The sequence below is a fragment of the Triticum aestivum genome, chromosome 1D, assembly GCF_018294505.1.
Source record: "Triticum aestivum cultivar Chinese Spring chromosome 1D, IWGSC CS RefSeq v2.1, whole genome shotgun sequence".
Classification (NCBI taxonomy): domain Eukaryota; kingdom Viridiplantae; phylum Streptophyta; class Magnoliopsida; order Poales; family Poaceae; genus Triticum; species Triticum aestivum.
In genome coordinates this window covers 357,929,819-357,946,518 of record NC_057796.1, presented here as the reverse complement: position 1 = coordinate 357,946,518, position 16,700 = coordinate 357,929,819, and the positions used below count along the sequence as shown (strand labels likewise).

Here is a 16,700-nt window from a genome sequence, read left to right as displayed (position 1 = left end):
AGTGGTCCAGCAGGAGAACTTCCATTTGAATTTGATTTTTTTTGAAATTTGATTTTTTAATTGCAATATATAAACAAAAGGGAAACAGAGTGGTCCCGTCCCTCGGACACCTAGCTACGCCACTGGACATGTATCAAAATAGAGACATCAAATGTCCGCAGACATGTTTGGACGTGTCCGCAGATTGCAATTGAGAAACTGGTCATTCAACTGTGGACATCAAATCCAGACATCGTAGTGGGCCATGTGAACCTAGAGGAAAAAACACATGGTGTGTAGGGAGATATAGTTCAACTAACAAGTGGGAAAGGTGAACGTCCGATTTCCCCCAAACCTCCTCCGGTTCTCTACTGCATTATGTGATGTAGTTGGATTAGAAACATCCGCCGCATGGAGCGTCGTTGGATTAGCGCCCCGACAGCCGTCTGATCTAACCATCACACGCGCATAACCACCTCCCTACTTTCTGCAACAGGCGCTCAGTTTCTAAAACAGAATTCCCGGTACGCGTCGGCCGGTGGATCTTTTAAAAATATCCGCCGCCTCGCGAGCCGTTTGATTACGTCACGTGGGCCGTTCAGTCCTCATCTCTAATTTCCTGCAATGATGCTCTTGTTGCAAGATCTGGTCTTCTCTGATTTCCTGCAACAAGACATTTGTTGTGGAACCTCATCTTCTACAAATTTCTGCAACAGGACCCATGTTGCAAAACTTCTTCTTTAATTTTCTGCAACAAGACTCTTACAAAAATTGCAACAACATCTCCCGCCGCGTCTACTTTTCTGCAACATCTTTCACGCATCTAATTTTCTGCAACAAGATCATTGTTGAAAAAATTGCAACAACATCTTCCGTTGCGTCTAATTTTCTACAACAAGACCCTTGTTGCAAAAATTACAACAGGATCTCCTGCAGCGTCTAATTTTCTGCAACATGACCCTTGTTGCAAAAATTGCAACAAATCTATTGTTGCGTCTGAGCTCGAGGAGGCGAGAGCCAAGGACGCAGACGCTCCTCCAGGACGGCGGCAACAGTGAATGACGAGAAACGGCAGATACGGCTCCAGCCGTAACAAATGCTACAGGACGACGTTGATGATGGTTGGGGATGGCTCGTTGACACAGATCCAACAAACCAGCCGTCTCCCTTCTAGTCTCGCCGTTGTCGTCATCTCGGTGGATATGCCACCCCCTACGGATCTAGCCGCACCGGGGAGAACCTCCATGAACGCCTACAGAATCGCCAGAATGCGGGGGGAAAGGGATGGGGGATCTTAGATCCATACCTGCTGGAGTCGACGTCGGCCACGGACAAGCCCGTCGCCGTCGCCACCGCACTGGATATGCCCGGTTGCCCAACGCCCTGCACCGCTGGCCCGCCGGCCTCCCAAATCCAGAAGCGTCGCCCTCCCAGAGACACGAGACGATGGAGCTGCCAGTTGCAGAAATGCTTTCCTGAAACAAGGGCTCTGTTTCAGAAAAAATGGACGCGCGTGACGCGGAAGCGGGGATGCCCTCATCCGTCCGATCAACAAACGATCCAACAGGTGCGGAGCCGGCGGACGTGGCGCGCGTGATCGGTCGGGTGAAGGTAAGCTTTTTCCGTAAGATAATGACTTCAGACTTCAGAGTTCCAATTTTTTCATATTTCAGAAGATTTGAGAAACACATGCTCCATATATATGCATGAATATGGCAGGTTAGCAAGTTTGTGAGTAGATTCACATGATCAGAAGTACAAAATTGTAAAATAAAAGGAAACAAAAGTGTAGAGTTTCATTACTTTCACAAAAACAAACAAAGTGTTTCCCAATTTATAAAAAGAAGAAGAAGAGTTTCAGTGTCACAAGTCTGTGAGATGCCGAAACAGAAAACTCCATCTCCATGTAACGAAACATGGCGGCAGGCCAAGCCGGCAAGACTTGGACGTCCTCCATGGTATGTATCATGTTTGGAGCCATGCTATAGCTTGACTTGGCATGACATGAGTTGTGCCTCCCGAGAAGCAGAGAGCAAGAGTTTCTCTTTACGGAACTCCAACCTTCACGGAACTCCGGCGGGCCGTCAACTCGTCTATCAGCCGGCCAACAGCATTGTAGGAAGATCCACCACCCTCCACCGCGCTCCTCGCCTTACAACCGAGGGCCTTGGCCTTCTTTCGCATGGCGTCGCCCTCCTCGCCGTTGCCCATCAATCTCCCGATGGATTCGGCGATCACCTCGCCGCCGATCACCTCGTGGGCCTCGACGCATGACGCGTAGTCCTTGGCGCCGATGCTGACGCCCACCTTGAGCAACTCCACGATAACCTTCTCGTTGTTGAACTGATCTGCGTACCGCGGCCACGTGACCATCGGCACGCCGGCGCTCACGGCCTCCAGCGTCGAGTTCCAGCCGCAGTGCGTCAGGAACCCGCCGACGGCAGGGTGGTTCAGGATGAGCATCTGCGGCGCCCAGCCTCGGATGATGAACCCGCGGCCGCCGTGTGCCGTCAGCTCGGCGAAGCCTTCGGGCATCCACTCCGAAGAGTCTGGGCATGCGGCGCCGATCACCCACACGAAATTCATGCCTGAGAGCTCGAGGCCGCGTGCGAGCTCGTGCAGCTCCGCCGGCGAGAAACTGGTTAGCGTGCCGAAGGAGATGTACACCACCGAGCCGGCCGGCTTCATATCCAGCCAGCCAATGCAGCTGTCCGCGTCCGGCGAGAGCGCGTCGGTGCCTCTCCCAGCCATGTCCTTGGTGGCGAGTGCCACCGGCCCGACGAGCCACGCGCGCCGGCCAAGCGTCGTGCGGTAGTGCTCGACGTAGTCCGGCTCCAGCTCGTCAAAGCTATTGAACACCTCGCCGAAGCTCCTCTGGTCCGCGGCATTCAGGCCCTGGAAGAATGCCCAGCCCCAGTGTTCCGCCTCGTTCGCGGGGTCCATCAACTGGCTGCGCCTCAGCTCGACACGGTGCGGCAGGCCCGGCAGGGAAACGAGGGCGTCGGGGTCGTCTGGGACAGTCGCCAACGGGTCGTGCCGCAGCATGCTGTCGATGCAGGACAGCGCGAACATGCTGCTACCGAGGAACGCGAGGCGCGGGACGCCGTGCTCCGCGGCGGCGTCGACGGACCACGGGAAGAAGCTGTCGGACACGACCGCGTCGGGGCGGTTGTCAACCAAGAACCGGTCGAAGGGCTCCCGGAGCAGCTGCGCCGCCTCAAAGAACTTGCCGCGGTCGCCCTGGGACTTAATGGCCGTGCCGTTCTCGACGCCCGGCGGGAGCCCGACGTCAGGGAAAGGCGCGACGGAGATATCGATCGCCGGGGAGTCGGTGCCGGCGAAAGCGTCATTGGCGTGGTCGACGGACGAGCGCATGATGGCGGCGTTGACGGGCGTGGTGAGGATGCTGCACCTGACGCCGCGGGCGGCGAAGAGCGCGGCCATGTCGGCGATTGGAATGAGGTGGCCGTGGGCTGGGAACGGGAAGAAGAGGATGTGCAGCGGCGCCTGCTGCTGTTCGTCTTTGACTGCCATGGCTAGCTGCTTCCTGTGACGACAGAAGTATATACTGCGGCGCGGAGGAGAGTACGGATATGAGTTTGAGAGATGGACCTAGGCTATAGGAGTGATACGTACGTACATAGTTTCGGAGCAATTAAGAAGAGAGCCGTGTAGAGAGGAAGGAGAACTAGCTTCTGGCTTGGTGATCTCCGTCTACTAGAATCCAAGTTGCTTGGAAGCGCCGTTCGAGATTTTGATACCTTCACGTACATGCAAGAGTTCGAACAAAAATTGTTTCACTTGTTTGTACCATTGGTACTGAGTCATAAGCGTATCTATTCAGTGTGCAATCGTTCAGATAATATCATGATGACAAAAGTCATTATCTGTCTCGTTGAAAGAAAAAGTCACTCAACAAAGATACAACAACCAAGATTCCCTTACGCCCGCGCCTAGGGTTTTACACCTCTCTGACGATACCCCGCCAGCGAGTTTTACCCCCATCCCCAATCCATCCCCTCTCGACCGTGTCTCATGCCCAATCGAAGACCAGCGGCGGCGTGATCGCCGTCAAGACCGATCTGGTCGATTTCTTCGAGCAGTTAGAACTCAATGACGAAGACTTTGATGATCTGGAGATAGATGAGGATGATCATTATATCAATGAGAGCGTCTAAGGCTAACCCTAGCTAGGGTTCACACTTAGAAAACTTTTAGCCAGGCTGCGTTCACTGCGACATGCGTGCCGCTTGAACCTAGCGCGGGAGGTTCGCTTCCGCCCAATTGGTCCAAATCTTTTCGTTGTCCCAAGCATTGTGCTTGGGCGATTGGAAGAGAATATGTATCGGGGCCCTTGGTTGTTAAGAAATTGGGTGGTACTGATGTACCCATACGACATCTTAGCAAAGCTGAGGATGTGAGCATTATGTTCATGTCGATATGGTTGCAAATACACAAGTTGCCGAATGGATTCTACAAGAAAGGAATAGTGGAAAGCTCATGAAAGACGCTAGGGCGATCCTGGATATGCGACTATGGAATACCCGTGGTGACTATGTACGTGTTCGGGTACGGTATGAGGTGTGAATGCCTCTCACAAAGTACATGAGTATTCTTAGAGGAAAAGCATGCCAAGCTTATCTTGTGCGCCATGAGAAGCTCGGACGATTCTGTAGCTTCTGTTGTCTTGTTGGGCATGGGTTCAAGAAGTGTGGCTCCGGTATCCATGATGGGAAGAGTAAAAAAATATGGATTATGGTTGTATGCTGATGCGTCGAACCACCCGCGTGCTGATGAGCAATTTGCAAAAGGCATAACAGTAGTCCGACCATTTTTATGAAGTCTGCAGCAGAGTATGATTCTTTGGGTATATGGCTTCTGTCGAGCCCCTCTGCAGCTTCTTTGCTACTTCTCATCGTCTTGACACTCTCAACCGGATTAGGTTTTGCCTTTTCAGCGAACTTAGCATCACTATTTGGCTCTCTGCAATTTTAGTGACTTGTGCCTCCATGCTACGAGTTCTTTCCTCTAAAGCATGCATATCGTTAGTGAGTCAGTCAATTTTACCGGTCATTTGGCTGAGCATATTATCATGATTCTTCAAGATATCGATAAAGATTTTATCTTGCTCACTTTGAGCAGTGATAAAAGTTTTGAGAGTTTCTTCCAAGTATTACCGTTGCTCGTTCCACTAAAAATATTGGGTGCTCCGTTATTAGTTGGATACAATGTCCTAGGAGCATAACCATTATTTTTCCAATTGAAATTACAATTGTTGCAAGCAATGAAGTAAACATCATTAATATCACCTTCGGTAATTGCATAAATATTTACCTCTTATGGTGTTGATGAGTTCATCTATCTTTGTGGTTAGTCCCTCATCTTTCTCTTCGAAGATAGCACTGATCTTTCTTGTGGTAGACCTTTCTACATTCCATTGGACATGTATTTCTTGCATATACAAGTAGCTTCTTGGCCTCTTCAATTGTTCTTCCCATTATAGTTCCTCCTGCACTTGTATCAAGCATAGTCTTTGACATGGGATTAAGAGCATTATAAAACAAATGAAGAATTAACCATTCTTCCATCCCATGTTTGAGGCAGTTTCTTATAGCCTCCTTCATGCGATCCCACATAAGCGCTAGTGGCTCACGTTCTTTTGGCTTAAAACCAGATATATGTGAACGAAGTTGCATAATTTTTTCAGAGGGATAAAAACAAGATAAAAATTGCTACAACAAGCAGTCCATGAAGTTATAGTTACTCTAGGCAAAGCTAGAATGTCATTCTTTTGCCTTTCCTCTAAAGGAGAAAGGAAATAGATGCAACTTCAAGGCATCATGTTCATTGTCTATAATATGTGTCATGTCACACACCTCAGTAAAATTATGTGAGTGCATGCCGACATCCTCTGATGCAGTGCCTCTAAATTGGTCTTGTTGAACCATTGTGACTAAGCGGGGCTTAATTTTATATTGCTCGGCAACAATATCAGATTGTACAATTGGTGCACGCATCCAAAACAGTAAGCTACGCATCAAGGGGGGTTGCTCGCGTGTGCCATGTGGGCGGAGGCGCACTGTGCGGCGTGGCCAATGACGAGAGAGGGCAACTCTCCATCCTTTCCTCCTTGTTGGCGTACAACCCTATTGGATCCTTTCCTTCCCAACGAAGGCAGCCCCGCAATGGGTCGCTCGTCTTCCTCTCCGCCTTTCTCCCCCACACGCTGTCAGCCACAACCGCCTCCTCCTCTTCCTCTTCTCCGCACTTGTCACCCCCTCTCCCTCAAGAATATCCACGGGACACCGCTCAGCCTCTTCTCCGTCTTGGTGCTGAGCAAGAAGATGGGGCGTATCTGGGCGTCGGCTCCCGTGCCACTTCCCTGGAACGAGGGATCTCGCCAGTGTGATCTCCCTACATGGCGAGGAGGAGGGGAGGACCGCAACATCGGTCAGAGAAGGTGGGGAGGAATGGATGCCAACAAGGGAGGCGGCTCAGCGTTGCCCACTCCCCACCGGCCTCCTTTGTCTCCCAAACACATATGGCTGCAATCCTTCCTCTGCTCTGGTGTCGTGGGAGCAAGAACAAGGGCAGAAATGATTTGTATCTACATCCAGTGTTCACACGGCCAGATCGATGGATCTGCCTCATCCAGATCTTCCACAAGGGCACGAGGTACGTAACGCTCCCCCATGGATCCACCCCCTCCCGTCCCCTGTGCTAAATTCATCTGGTTTTCTGGTGGTTTCCAGGTGGTGCTGAAGTCGGCTAGGAGGGGTAGCGCCGTGATGATGCGGAAGCGACCGGGGATCATTATCTAACACTGCAGAAACAGAACATTTGGTTGTTCTGATCACTTAAAATTGCTCCAGTTTTAAAGCACATTAGGAATGACCAATCGAACGAATAGCATGGTGGATGGTGACTTGTTCACTCACTGTCTAACTAGCGTATGTTACTCTAAATCTTTTTTCGATCAAGATGAAATAGGTTCAGAAAAGATCTAGATTAAACAGTTAGCCTATCATGCCTCTGACTAGTATAAATATTGTTTGTGTTCTTCAGTCATTTGATCTCAGGGCAGTAGATCACCTGTTGGTTACTTGGTTCCCCCTGCTTGCTCAATGCTACTTGCAACTTATCTCGTTGGTAGTAATTTCTGATAGTTTTGCCTCTGTCCCTTTTACTGCAGAAACTCAGTTTGGTGAATGGTGTGTTGTTTACTGGTGGATCTGTGAAGCAGGCTCCGTATTTTGAGACAATTAAGAAAGTGTTTCGGGTATCTATCTATTTGGTAGCTTCTGTGTGTTTCAGACATGTTATTCACTTCTACTCTTTAGTTGCGTCCATTATTAAGAACATACTACATCTCAGTATCGTAACATCACACTATTGTTCCTAACTCACATAGAATGGGTCAACCATTACTAGATAATTCTCACTTTCCTCGTTTATTCTTCTGCAGTATGTCTTGGACAAGAATGGTGCAGGAGTTGCATTTCCATTGTTCGCACGGTGTCTTGGCTTTAAGCTTGTAAGCATGACTGTGAGCAAAGCCAACTCAAGTAAGCTGCTGCTGGCCACCTTTCAGAAAATCGAGGTTAGATATATACACTACTAGGGAAAAGCCTACCAGTAGCGCGGGTCTTAGGTGTATCTGTAGCACGGGCTCCCGCGCTACTGATACGACGCTATAGCTAACTTATAGTATTAGCGGGGGTCAACACGCGCTACTGTTATACATGGTTAGCAGTAGCGTGCTTTACAGGAAAGCGCTACTGCTAGCTAATAGCTGCAGCGCTTTGAAGTAAGCCGCACTACTGCTAAGAGTACGCTGCTGCTAACTTTATTCCCCTCGCTACTGCTAGTTTTATTAGTTTCTGATTTTTTTTCTGTATATTTTTTTGTATTTGAACAGGCTTTATACAATAATCTTTAGCACATCATACACATACAAATGTAATCATAGCATGTACATACAAATAGTCTCATCAAATCATGTCATCATCATCCAACACAAAGTGGTCTCTCGTCATCATCTCAAAAATAGCGATACAAGTCTCGAATACTTGCAACTCTACATCGTCTTCCATCTAAACAATGATATACGCGAGAAGAGCTATCACTATGAGTGAGAGCAGAACTATGCAGTACATGAGGCGGTTATGAGTCCTCTCTCGCGCTAGCGTGAACCTCAAGTAACTAGATTCTGCTTCTTGTCTGCTTTTGAAGCCTTTATGGCTGGCGCCCGAGACCCCCTCCACTTGCGCCTGACACTCAGGCCACTTGTCGTACACTCTCGGAACCTTTTGTACACGACATAGCACTGCTTTTTCGCCATCAAGAATCTAGGTACCTGTTCGAGATGCATCTTCATCAAGAGAATGTACAATCATATGCAACACAATATAGTTGAGCAACATGAAAAAGAAAGGGTTAGCAACTAGATGCAACATATAGCAAACACATAAATAATCAACATAGTTTCATAGTACGCAAACTAATTAACAAGAGGTATGCAGGTCATCGTACCCAAACTAACAAAGTAGCGTTACGCAAGTTCGGCAGGGACCGTGGACATCACAAAGTTTCATCGCTACAGAAAGTATACAAGTTCAACCAACACATATAATCATCATCGGCATCGTAAATCACTAGAAGTTCCATCCTCCATATCATCGAGGATGCACCCTAGCTTCTTGAACGGTGCGAGGTCCTGACGTTGCATGCCTATGCGAGTTCGGACGTCAGCTCACGATATAGGGCCGTGGTGGAGCATCCCCTTCTCTTCGACGACTTCTTTCATGATGATCGTCGCAATGTCCCTCTGGATGCGAAAAAAGTCATCTCTAAGTTTATAATCCGCTTCCCCATGATATTCTACCCACTTGCGGATATGATCATCATTTCTGCTTGTCATGTGAAGCTTTTGGTGATCCCTTCTGAACTCCATCATGAGATGGAGGAGGTATAATCCATCATTCTTGCTTGGTCTTGGGACATGAATGCAGCAGAAGTTACTTTTATGCGAGAAACCCATCTTCTTGTTCCTTTGTTTCCTGATCTGTAGGTGGCCACTGAAGGAAATATGCCCTAGACGCAATAATAAAGTTGTTATTCTATATTTTCTTATTCATGATAAAGGTTTATTATTCATGCTAGAATTGTATTAATCGGAAACCTTGATACATGTGTGAATACATAAACAAACAACGTGTCCCTAGTGAGCCTCTACTAGACTAGCTCGTTGATCAAAGACGGTTAAGGTTTCCTAACCATGGACATGAGTTGTCATTTGATAACAAGATCACATCATTAGGAGAATGTTGTGATGGACAAGACCCATCCGTTAGCTTAGCATAATGATCGCTCAGTTTTATTGCTATTGCTTTCTTCATGTCAAATACATATTCCTTCGACTATGAGATTATGCAACTCCCGAATACCGGAGGAATGCCTTGTGTGCTATCAAACGGCACAACGTAACTAGGTGATTATAAATATGCTCTACAGGTAGCTCCGAAGGTGTTTGTTGAGTTGGCATAGATCGAGATTAGGATTTGTCACTCTGAGTATCGAAGAGGTATCTCTGGGCCCTCTCGGTAATACACATCATAAGCTTGCAAGCAAACAACTAAGGAGTTAGTCACGAGGTGATGTATTACGGAACAAGTAAAGAGACTTGCTGGTAACAAGATTGAACTAGGTATGAAGATACCGACGATCGAATCTCGGGCAAGTAAGATACCGATGGAAAAGGGAATTATGTATGTTGTCATAACGGTTCGACCGATAAAGATCTTCGTAGAATATCTAGGAGCCAATATGAGCATCCAGGTTCCGCTATTGGTTATTGACTAGAGAGGTGTCTCGGTCATGTCTACATAGTTCTCGAACTCGTAGGGTCCGCACGCTTAACGATCGTTGACGATATAATATTATATGAGTTATGTGATTTGGTGACCGAATGTTGTTCGGAGTCCCGGATGAGATCACAAATATGACAAGGAGTCTCGAAATGGTCGAGAGGTAAAGATTGATATATAGGACGATGGTATTCGGGCAGCGGAAGTGTTTCGAGGGGTACCGGGTACTTATCGGGTCACCGGAAGGGGTTTCGGGCACCCCGACAAAAGATATGGGCCTGATGGGCCAAAAGGGGAACACACCAGCCACAACCACAAGGGGCTGGTGCGCCCCACATATGGATCGGCCAGGGATGGAGAAGGAAAGGGGAAGGGAGAAAGGCAAGTGTGGATTAGGATTCCCACTTCCTTCTATCTCGCCCCCTCTTTCCTTCCCCATCCGTCAAATATGGCAGGGGGCGCAGGGCAAGGAAGCCCCAAGGGGGCCGGCGGCCAGCACTTGAGCGCCTCCTGGCCTCCCCCCTCCCACCTATATATATCTGGGGAAGGGGGCGCCTAGAACACACAACATCAACTGTTGGCCGTGTGCGGCGCCCCCTCCACCGTTTACTCCCACGGTCATATCCGCACTTCACCATCACCGTCACCACGTTGTCGTGCTGACAGAACTCATCTACTACCTCGACAAATTGCTGGATCAAGAAGGCGAGGGACGTCACCGAGCTGAACGTGTGCAGAACACGGAGCTGCCGTGCGTTTGGTACTTGATCGGTTGAAGTGTGAAGAAGTTCGACTACATCAACCGCGTTGAGAAATGCTTCCACTTACAGTCTATGAGGGTACGTAGACACACTCTCCCACTCTCCTTGCTATGCATCTCCTAGATAGATCTTGCGTGAGCGTAGGAATTTTTTTGAAATTGCATGCTATGTTTCCCAACAGTGGTATCAGAGTCAGGTCTATGCGTAGATGATATGCATGAATAGAACACAAAGAGTTGTGGGCGGTGATAGTCATACTGCTTACCACCAACGTCTTATTTTGATTCGGCGATATTGTTGGATGAAGCGGCCCAGATCAAGCTTACATGGCCACCGATTCCACTGACAGACATGCAACTAGTTTTGCATAAAGGTGGCTGGGGGGTGTCTGTTTCTCCTACTTTAGTTGAATCGAATTTGACTGCGGCCGGTCCTTGAAGAAGGTTAAAACATCAAACTTGACGAAACACTGTTGTGGTTTTGATGCGTAGGTAAGAACGGTTCTTGCTAGAAGACCGTAGCAGCCACTTAAAACTTGCAACAATAAAGTAGAGGACGTCTAACTTGTTTTTGGAGGGCATGTTGTGATGTGATATATGTTATTATGAGATGATCATGTTTTGTAAAAGTTATCGGCAAACGGCAGGAGCCTTATGGTTGTCTCTTTATTGTATAAAATGCAAACGCCATGTAATTGCTTTACTTTATCACTATGCGTTAGCGATAGTTGTAAAAGCAATAGTTGGCGAGACGACCACGACGCAACAATGGAGATCACGGTGTCGAGCCCGTGACGACGGATAAGAGGATGCTTTGGAGATGGAGATCAAAAGCACAAGATGATGATGGCCATATCATGTCACATATTTTGATTGCATGTGATGTTTATCTTTTATGCATCTTATTTTGCTTAGTACGGCGGTAGCATTATAAGATGACCCCTTAACTAAAATTTCAAGTTATAAGTGTTCTCCCTGAGTATGCACCATTGCGATAGTTTGTCGTGTTGAGACACCACATGATGATCAGGTGTGATAGACTCTACGTTCACATACAAAGGGTGTAAGACAGTTTTGCACATGCAGAATACTTGGGTTAAACTTGACGAGCCTAGCATGTACAGACATGTCCTCAGAACACTGGAGATCGAAATATCGAACGTGAATCATATAGTTGTAGCGATCCGACCTCAGACGGTCAAATCTCTATGCATAAGTGTCATCCCTGGATCGGTAATGCTGACACACACAATACTCGAAGGATTTATAACAGAGTAGCAATCACACACTTATTACATCGATAGTCTCAAAAGAGAACTTAATACAATAAATATGGCTTAAGGCCATCTAAATAAGATAATAACGGAAGGCTTGGAAGATAAAGTGAGTCCATCAACTCCAACGGCATAGCTGAGTGCACGACAACGACCTAGCGCACCTTACTCTTCGTCTGAAAAGTCTACAACATGATATATTGCAGCCCGAAACGGGTCAGCACATGGAATATGCTGGCAATGTAACACAGTAGAGCAATGAACAGAATAAAAGCTATCACTACATGCATATATGGCTGGTGGAGGCTCTATGGTTACAATGTTTTGCGAAAAGCCAATTTTTCCCTACAATAAAGGAATATAATTTGTTTAACTATCATGGTAGTTGTTAAACATTGAGAAGGTTCCCCCAACTCAATCCCAATTAAGTAGTATTAATAACCCAACAAATTAATTTAGAGTGATGAGATCAACATGATAATCCAAGAACCAGATACTCAAGATGTCCATAACCGGGGACACGGCTAACCATGATTAGTTTGTACACTCTGCAGAGGTTTGCGCACTTTTCCCCACAAGACTCGATCTCCTCCGTTGGATTTCTCGCACTACGTGATGTTTGAGAAACGGATGACCGATACAGTCTTTCAGAAACATTAACTCTTTACTCTGGACGGACAGTTACACCTACTTTCCCCTACATCTGCTAGCCCACCACTGAAAGAGGTCATGCAACATACTCAACTATGCTAGAGCCCATAATAGCTTGGCTGCACACGGAAGTTTCTAGCATGAATAATCTTATGATCCCTTTGAGCCTGGGTGGCATTCCATAGGGTGATCACACGGGTACTCCGGAATCCCCTTGGGCAAGCACTGGGTTCTCCAGGTGCCCTGGCAAACCACTGGGTGGTCCAGGGTGCCCCGGCGGTAAGCAAGGTAGAGACCAGGGAGCAGGACCGCGAAGGGTCTTCCCATCTCTTCTTGTTATTGTCTTTGTCCGAGATGCCCCATCAAAGAAAGGAAAAAGACTGAATTCGATCCATCTCCTCCCTTTTCTTTAAACCAAGAGCTACTCCTCCCTTTTCTTTTTTTTTATGTAATTTCAATACGATTTCGTTTGTGTTCATGTTTTCAATTTAGAACCCCACGGAAGAACCAATCCACCCAGATGTGTATTAAAGTAGCCACCTTAAGTTTCCCTTAGTTACATAGTAACTCTCACATCTTTCATGAATTCTCTCAAACCAATCCACGTCTACGAGCATAGCATAGCAGTAAGCATAACGTAGTAACACCCATGGTTTGAATGCAAGACAATAGGTACCTACCCCATCAACTACTTCCCAATACCCACATGTTATCAATCCTACTCATGCAATGTTTGAGGGCTGAAACTAATGCATAAAAACTGGGTATAAAAGAGAATGATCAAAGTGTGAACTTGCCTTGCGGACGATTTGCAAACCCTAGAGACTCGTAGTAGCACGCTTCGCACTCCGGGAATTCTATCGCAAACAAACAATAGCATACATAAGCAATCAAGCAAAGATGCACAGGTAAAACTCAAATAAGAGGGTCAAATCTGAAAGTTCAACTGAAGAGATTCGACCTGCAAAAAGAATCAACCGAATTCGGAGCTACGGAACTGAAACTACGGTCAAAAGAACCTCAAATTCAAATCTGCTTGAAACCAAATTTTAAATTGTCAAAACCTTGTTCAAGTTAATTAAACAGAAAGAGGGGCTCGAGACGAAGATTTTGGCGTTGGTTTCACTAGATTTGGACAAACGGTTTAGAAACCGCGAGGGTTTGAAGTTCAGGGGCTAATCTGCGATAAAAAATAATCACGGATAGGTCCCTGGCCGAAAATAAAATAAAAAGAAAAGACTAACGAACGTTCGCTGTCTGAACCTAACCGGCGAACAACGTTCGTTAAAACAAACGAACGGACGAACGTCCGCTAAATAAAATAAACCGACGAAAACCGATCTAAGAAATCGAACCGAAAAACTAAAAAAACGGGGTTTAACCGAGAAAAACCGACCGGTCAAACGGGTCAACGGCGGTGGCTCCGGCGAGATCCGGCGTCGGCAACGGCGGCGATGGCGCGGGCGGCGCGGGGCTGCGGGGTGGGGTGGCGTCGACAACGGTGGCGTGGGCGGCGGCGGCGGCTGAGCAGCGGCGGGAGGCGAAGCGGGCGGCGGCGGCTTCGGCTTGGAGTCCCGGGGGGGCCCGAGCTCGGCTTTTAAGGGGGAGGGGAGGCGGCGGCTTGCGGGAGGGGCACACCCTCGGGAGGCGTGTCCGAGGCGGACACGGCCGGCGGCGGCGGCGGGGCGGACTCCCGCTGCGGGGAAAGGCGGCAGCGCGCGCGGTTGGGCCGGCTCGGCTGGGCCTTTGGCCTAGTCGGGCGAAGAAACTTTTTTTAAGATTCCGCCGAAAAAAATCCTAAATAAATATAAATAAAGATCTAAAAATACCAAAACAAATTTTCACCGTCTAAATAAAATATTTAGAACTTAGTGAACATTTTCTTGGCCTAAAATGCAATTTTTGAAAAATGCATATTTTTCTCTAATTCAAATAAAATAACAATAAAATCCAGATAAAATTATTTATTTGATTTTAACATTTTTCCTCTAATATTTCATTTATTTTGAGAAGTCATATTATCTCCTCTCATATATTTTTAATATGAAATATTTTTGGAGAGAAAAATAATTAAAACCCAAAATGATCCTTATTTTGATATTTGAGAAAATTCAAATATGAAAACGGTGAAATCCCCAACTCTCTCCGTGGGTCCTTGAGTTGCTTAGAATTTCGAGGATCGCAAAGCAAAATGCAAATAAAATATGATATGCATATGATGACCTATGTATAACATTCCAAATTGGAAATTGGGATGCTGCAAACCTACCCCCCTTAAGATGAATCTCGCCCTCGAGATTCGGGTTGGCTAGAAAATAGGTGTGGGTGGTCTTTGCGTAGATCTTCCTCTCGTTCCCAGGTGGCTTCATCCTCGGTATGGTGGCTCCACTGAACTTTGCAAAACTTGATAACCTTGCTGCGTGTGACTCGGCTGGCAAACTCGAGAATCTTGACTGGTTTATCCTCATAGGTCAGATCACTATCCAACTGAATTGCTTCCAGGGGCACTGTAACTCTTAGAGGAATATCGGCCATCTCAGCATGACACTTCTTCAACTGGGAAACGTGAAACACATCATGAACTCCAGACAGTCCTTCGGGTAACTCCAACTTGTAGGCCACCTCTCCCATACGCTCCAAGACTCAGTATGGTCCTACAAATCTCGGGCTAACTTTCCCTTAACTCCAAATCGTTTAACTCCTCGCAGAGGTTCCACACGAAGATATGCTCTGTCTCCGATTTCATAGACTACCTCCTTGCGTTTTGAGTCTGCATAACTCTTCTGCCTAGACTGAGCTACCTTCAGTCTATCTCGAATCAACTTAACCTTCTCTTCGGACTCTTTAATCAAATCCGGTCCAAACAACTGACGGTGTCCAACTTCATCCCACATTAACGGTGTCCTGCACCTCCTTCCATACAAGGCTTCGAAGGGTGCCATCTTCAAACTGGCTTGGTAGATGTTGTTGTATGAGAACTCTGCATAAGGCAAATTATCATCCCAATTAGATCCATAATCTAGCGCACAAACTCTCAACATGTCCTCCAGAATCTGATTGACTCTCTCGGTCTGTCCATCGGTCTACGGATGAAAGGCTGTATTGAACTCTAGTCTGGTTCCCAAAGTCTGGTGCAGCTAGTGCCAAAACTTTGAAGTAAACTGGGTTCCTCTATCTGATACGATGGTCCTCGGAACTCCATGCAGACATACGATCCTGGTCATATATATCTTGGCCAACTTTGCACTCGTATAAGTGGTTTTCACTGGGATAAAGTGAGCTACTTTGGTCAGACGATCCACTACTACCCAAATAGAATCATATCCCGATCGGGTCCTTGGTAATCCGGTGATAAAATTCATGCCAAGCTTGTCCCACTTCCATTCGGGTATCGGGATAGGCTGCAGTAATCCTGCTGGTTTCTCATCTTCTGCCTTCACTCTCTGACATACATCACATACGGCTACATACTCGGCAATATCCTTCTTCATACCAGTCCACCAGAAACGCTCCTTCAAATCCAAATACATCTTGGTGTTTCCAGGGTGTATGGAATATGGCTAGTCATGAGCTTCCTGAAGTATCAATTTCCTGATCTCTGCATTATTGGGCACATAAACACGGTCCTCAAACCACAAGGTGTCGTGCTCATCCTCATGAAAACCTTTGGCTTTTCCTTTACTCATCCTCTCCTTTATCTCGGCAATCTCTTTGTCATCCTTCTGAGCTTCTCGAATTCTTTCCTAATAATGTTGACTGTACTTCCAATGCTGCAACAAAACCTCTAGGGACTATCTCCAAACGAAGCTGCTTGAGATCTTCGGCTAACTCCTTTGCTAATCCTCCGCTTACGAGGGTATTGGCGTAACTCTTCCGGCTCAAAGCGTCTGCTATGACATTGGCCTTGCCTGGATGATAGTGCAGCTTCATATCATAATACTTTATAAGCTCCAACCATCTCCTTTGCCTGAGATTTAGCTCCTTCTATGTGAAAATGTACTTCAAACTCTTATGATCCGTGTATACATCACAACGATTTTCAATAAGAAAATGTCTCCAGGTCTTGAGTGCATGCACTACGGCTGCTAACTCCTAATCATGCGTGGCATAATTCAACTCATGTGGTCGAAGCTGTCGTGAGGCATATGAAACAACTCTTCCATCTTGCAT

The 16,700-nt window shown here is 47.0% G+C and overlaps 1 protein-coding gene and 1 long non-coding RNA gene across 2 annotated transcripts; one reads left to right on the top strand and one right to left on the bottom strand.

Moving 5' to 3' along the window:
• Positions 1-1,814: 1,814 nt before the first annotated feature.
• LOC123169979 (scopoletin glucosyltransferase-like) lies at positions 1,815-3,513 on the bottom strand. Its single transcript, XM_044587830.1, has one exon. It carries the CDS (start codon positions 3,511-3,513, stop codon positions 2,026-2,028), a length of 1,488 nt encoding a protein of 495 aa, XP_044443765.1. The 3' UTR covers positions 1,815-2,025.
• A 2,628-nt stretch (positions 3,514-6,141) lies between these two features.
• LOC123182054 (uncharacterized) lies at positions 6,142-8,003 on the top strand. Its single transcript, XR_006491997.1, has 4 exons — positions 6,142-6,654; positions 6,732-6,929; positions 7,172-7,258; positions 7,445-8,003. It is a non-coding gene; the product is annotated as an uncharacterized lncRNA (long non-coding RNA).
• Positions 8,004-16,700: the final 8,697 nt, after the last annotated feature.

What these genes read in the sequence shown, in the direction of transcription:
- LOC123169979 (XM_044587830.1), bottom strand. Translation starts at nt 3,513, where the DNA reads ATGGCAGTCAAAGACGAACAGCAGCAGGCGCCGCTGCACATCCTCTTC.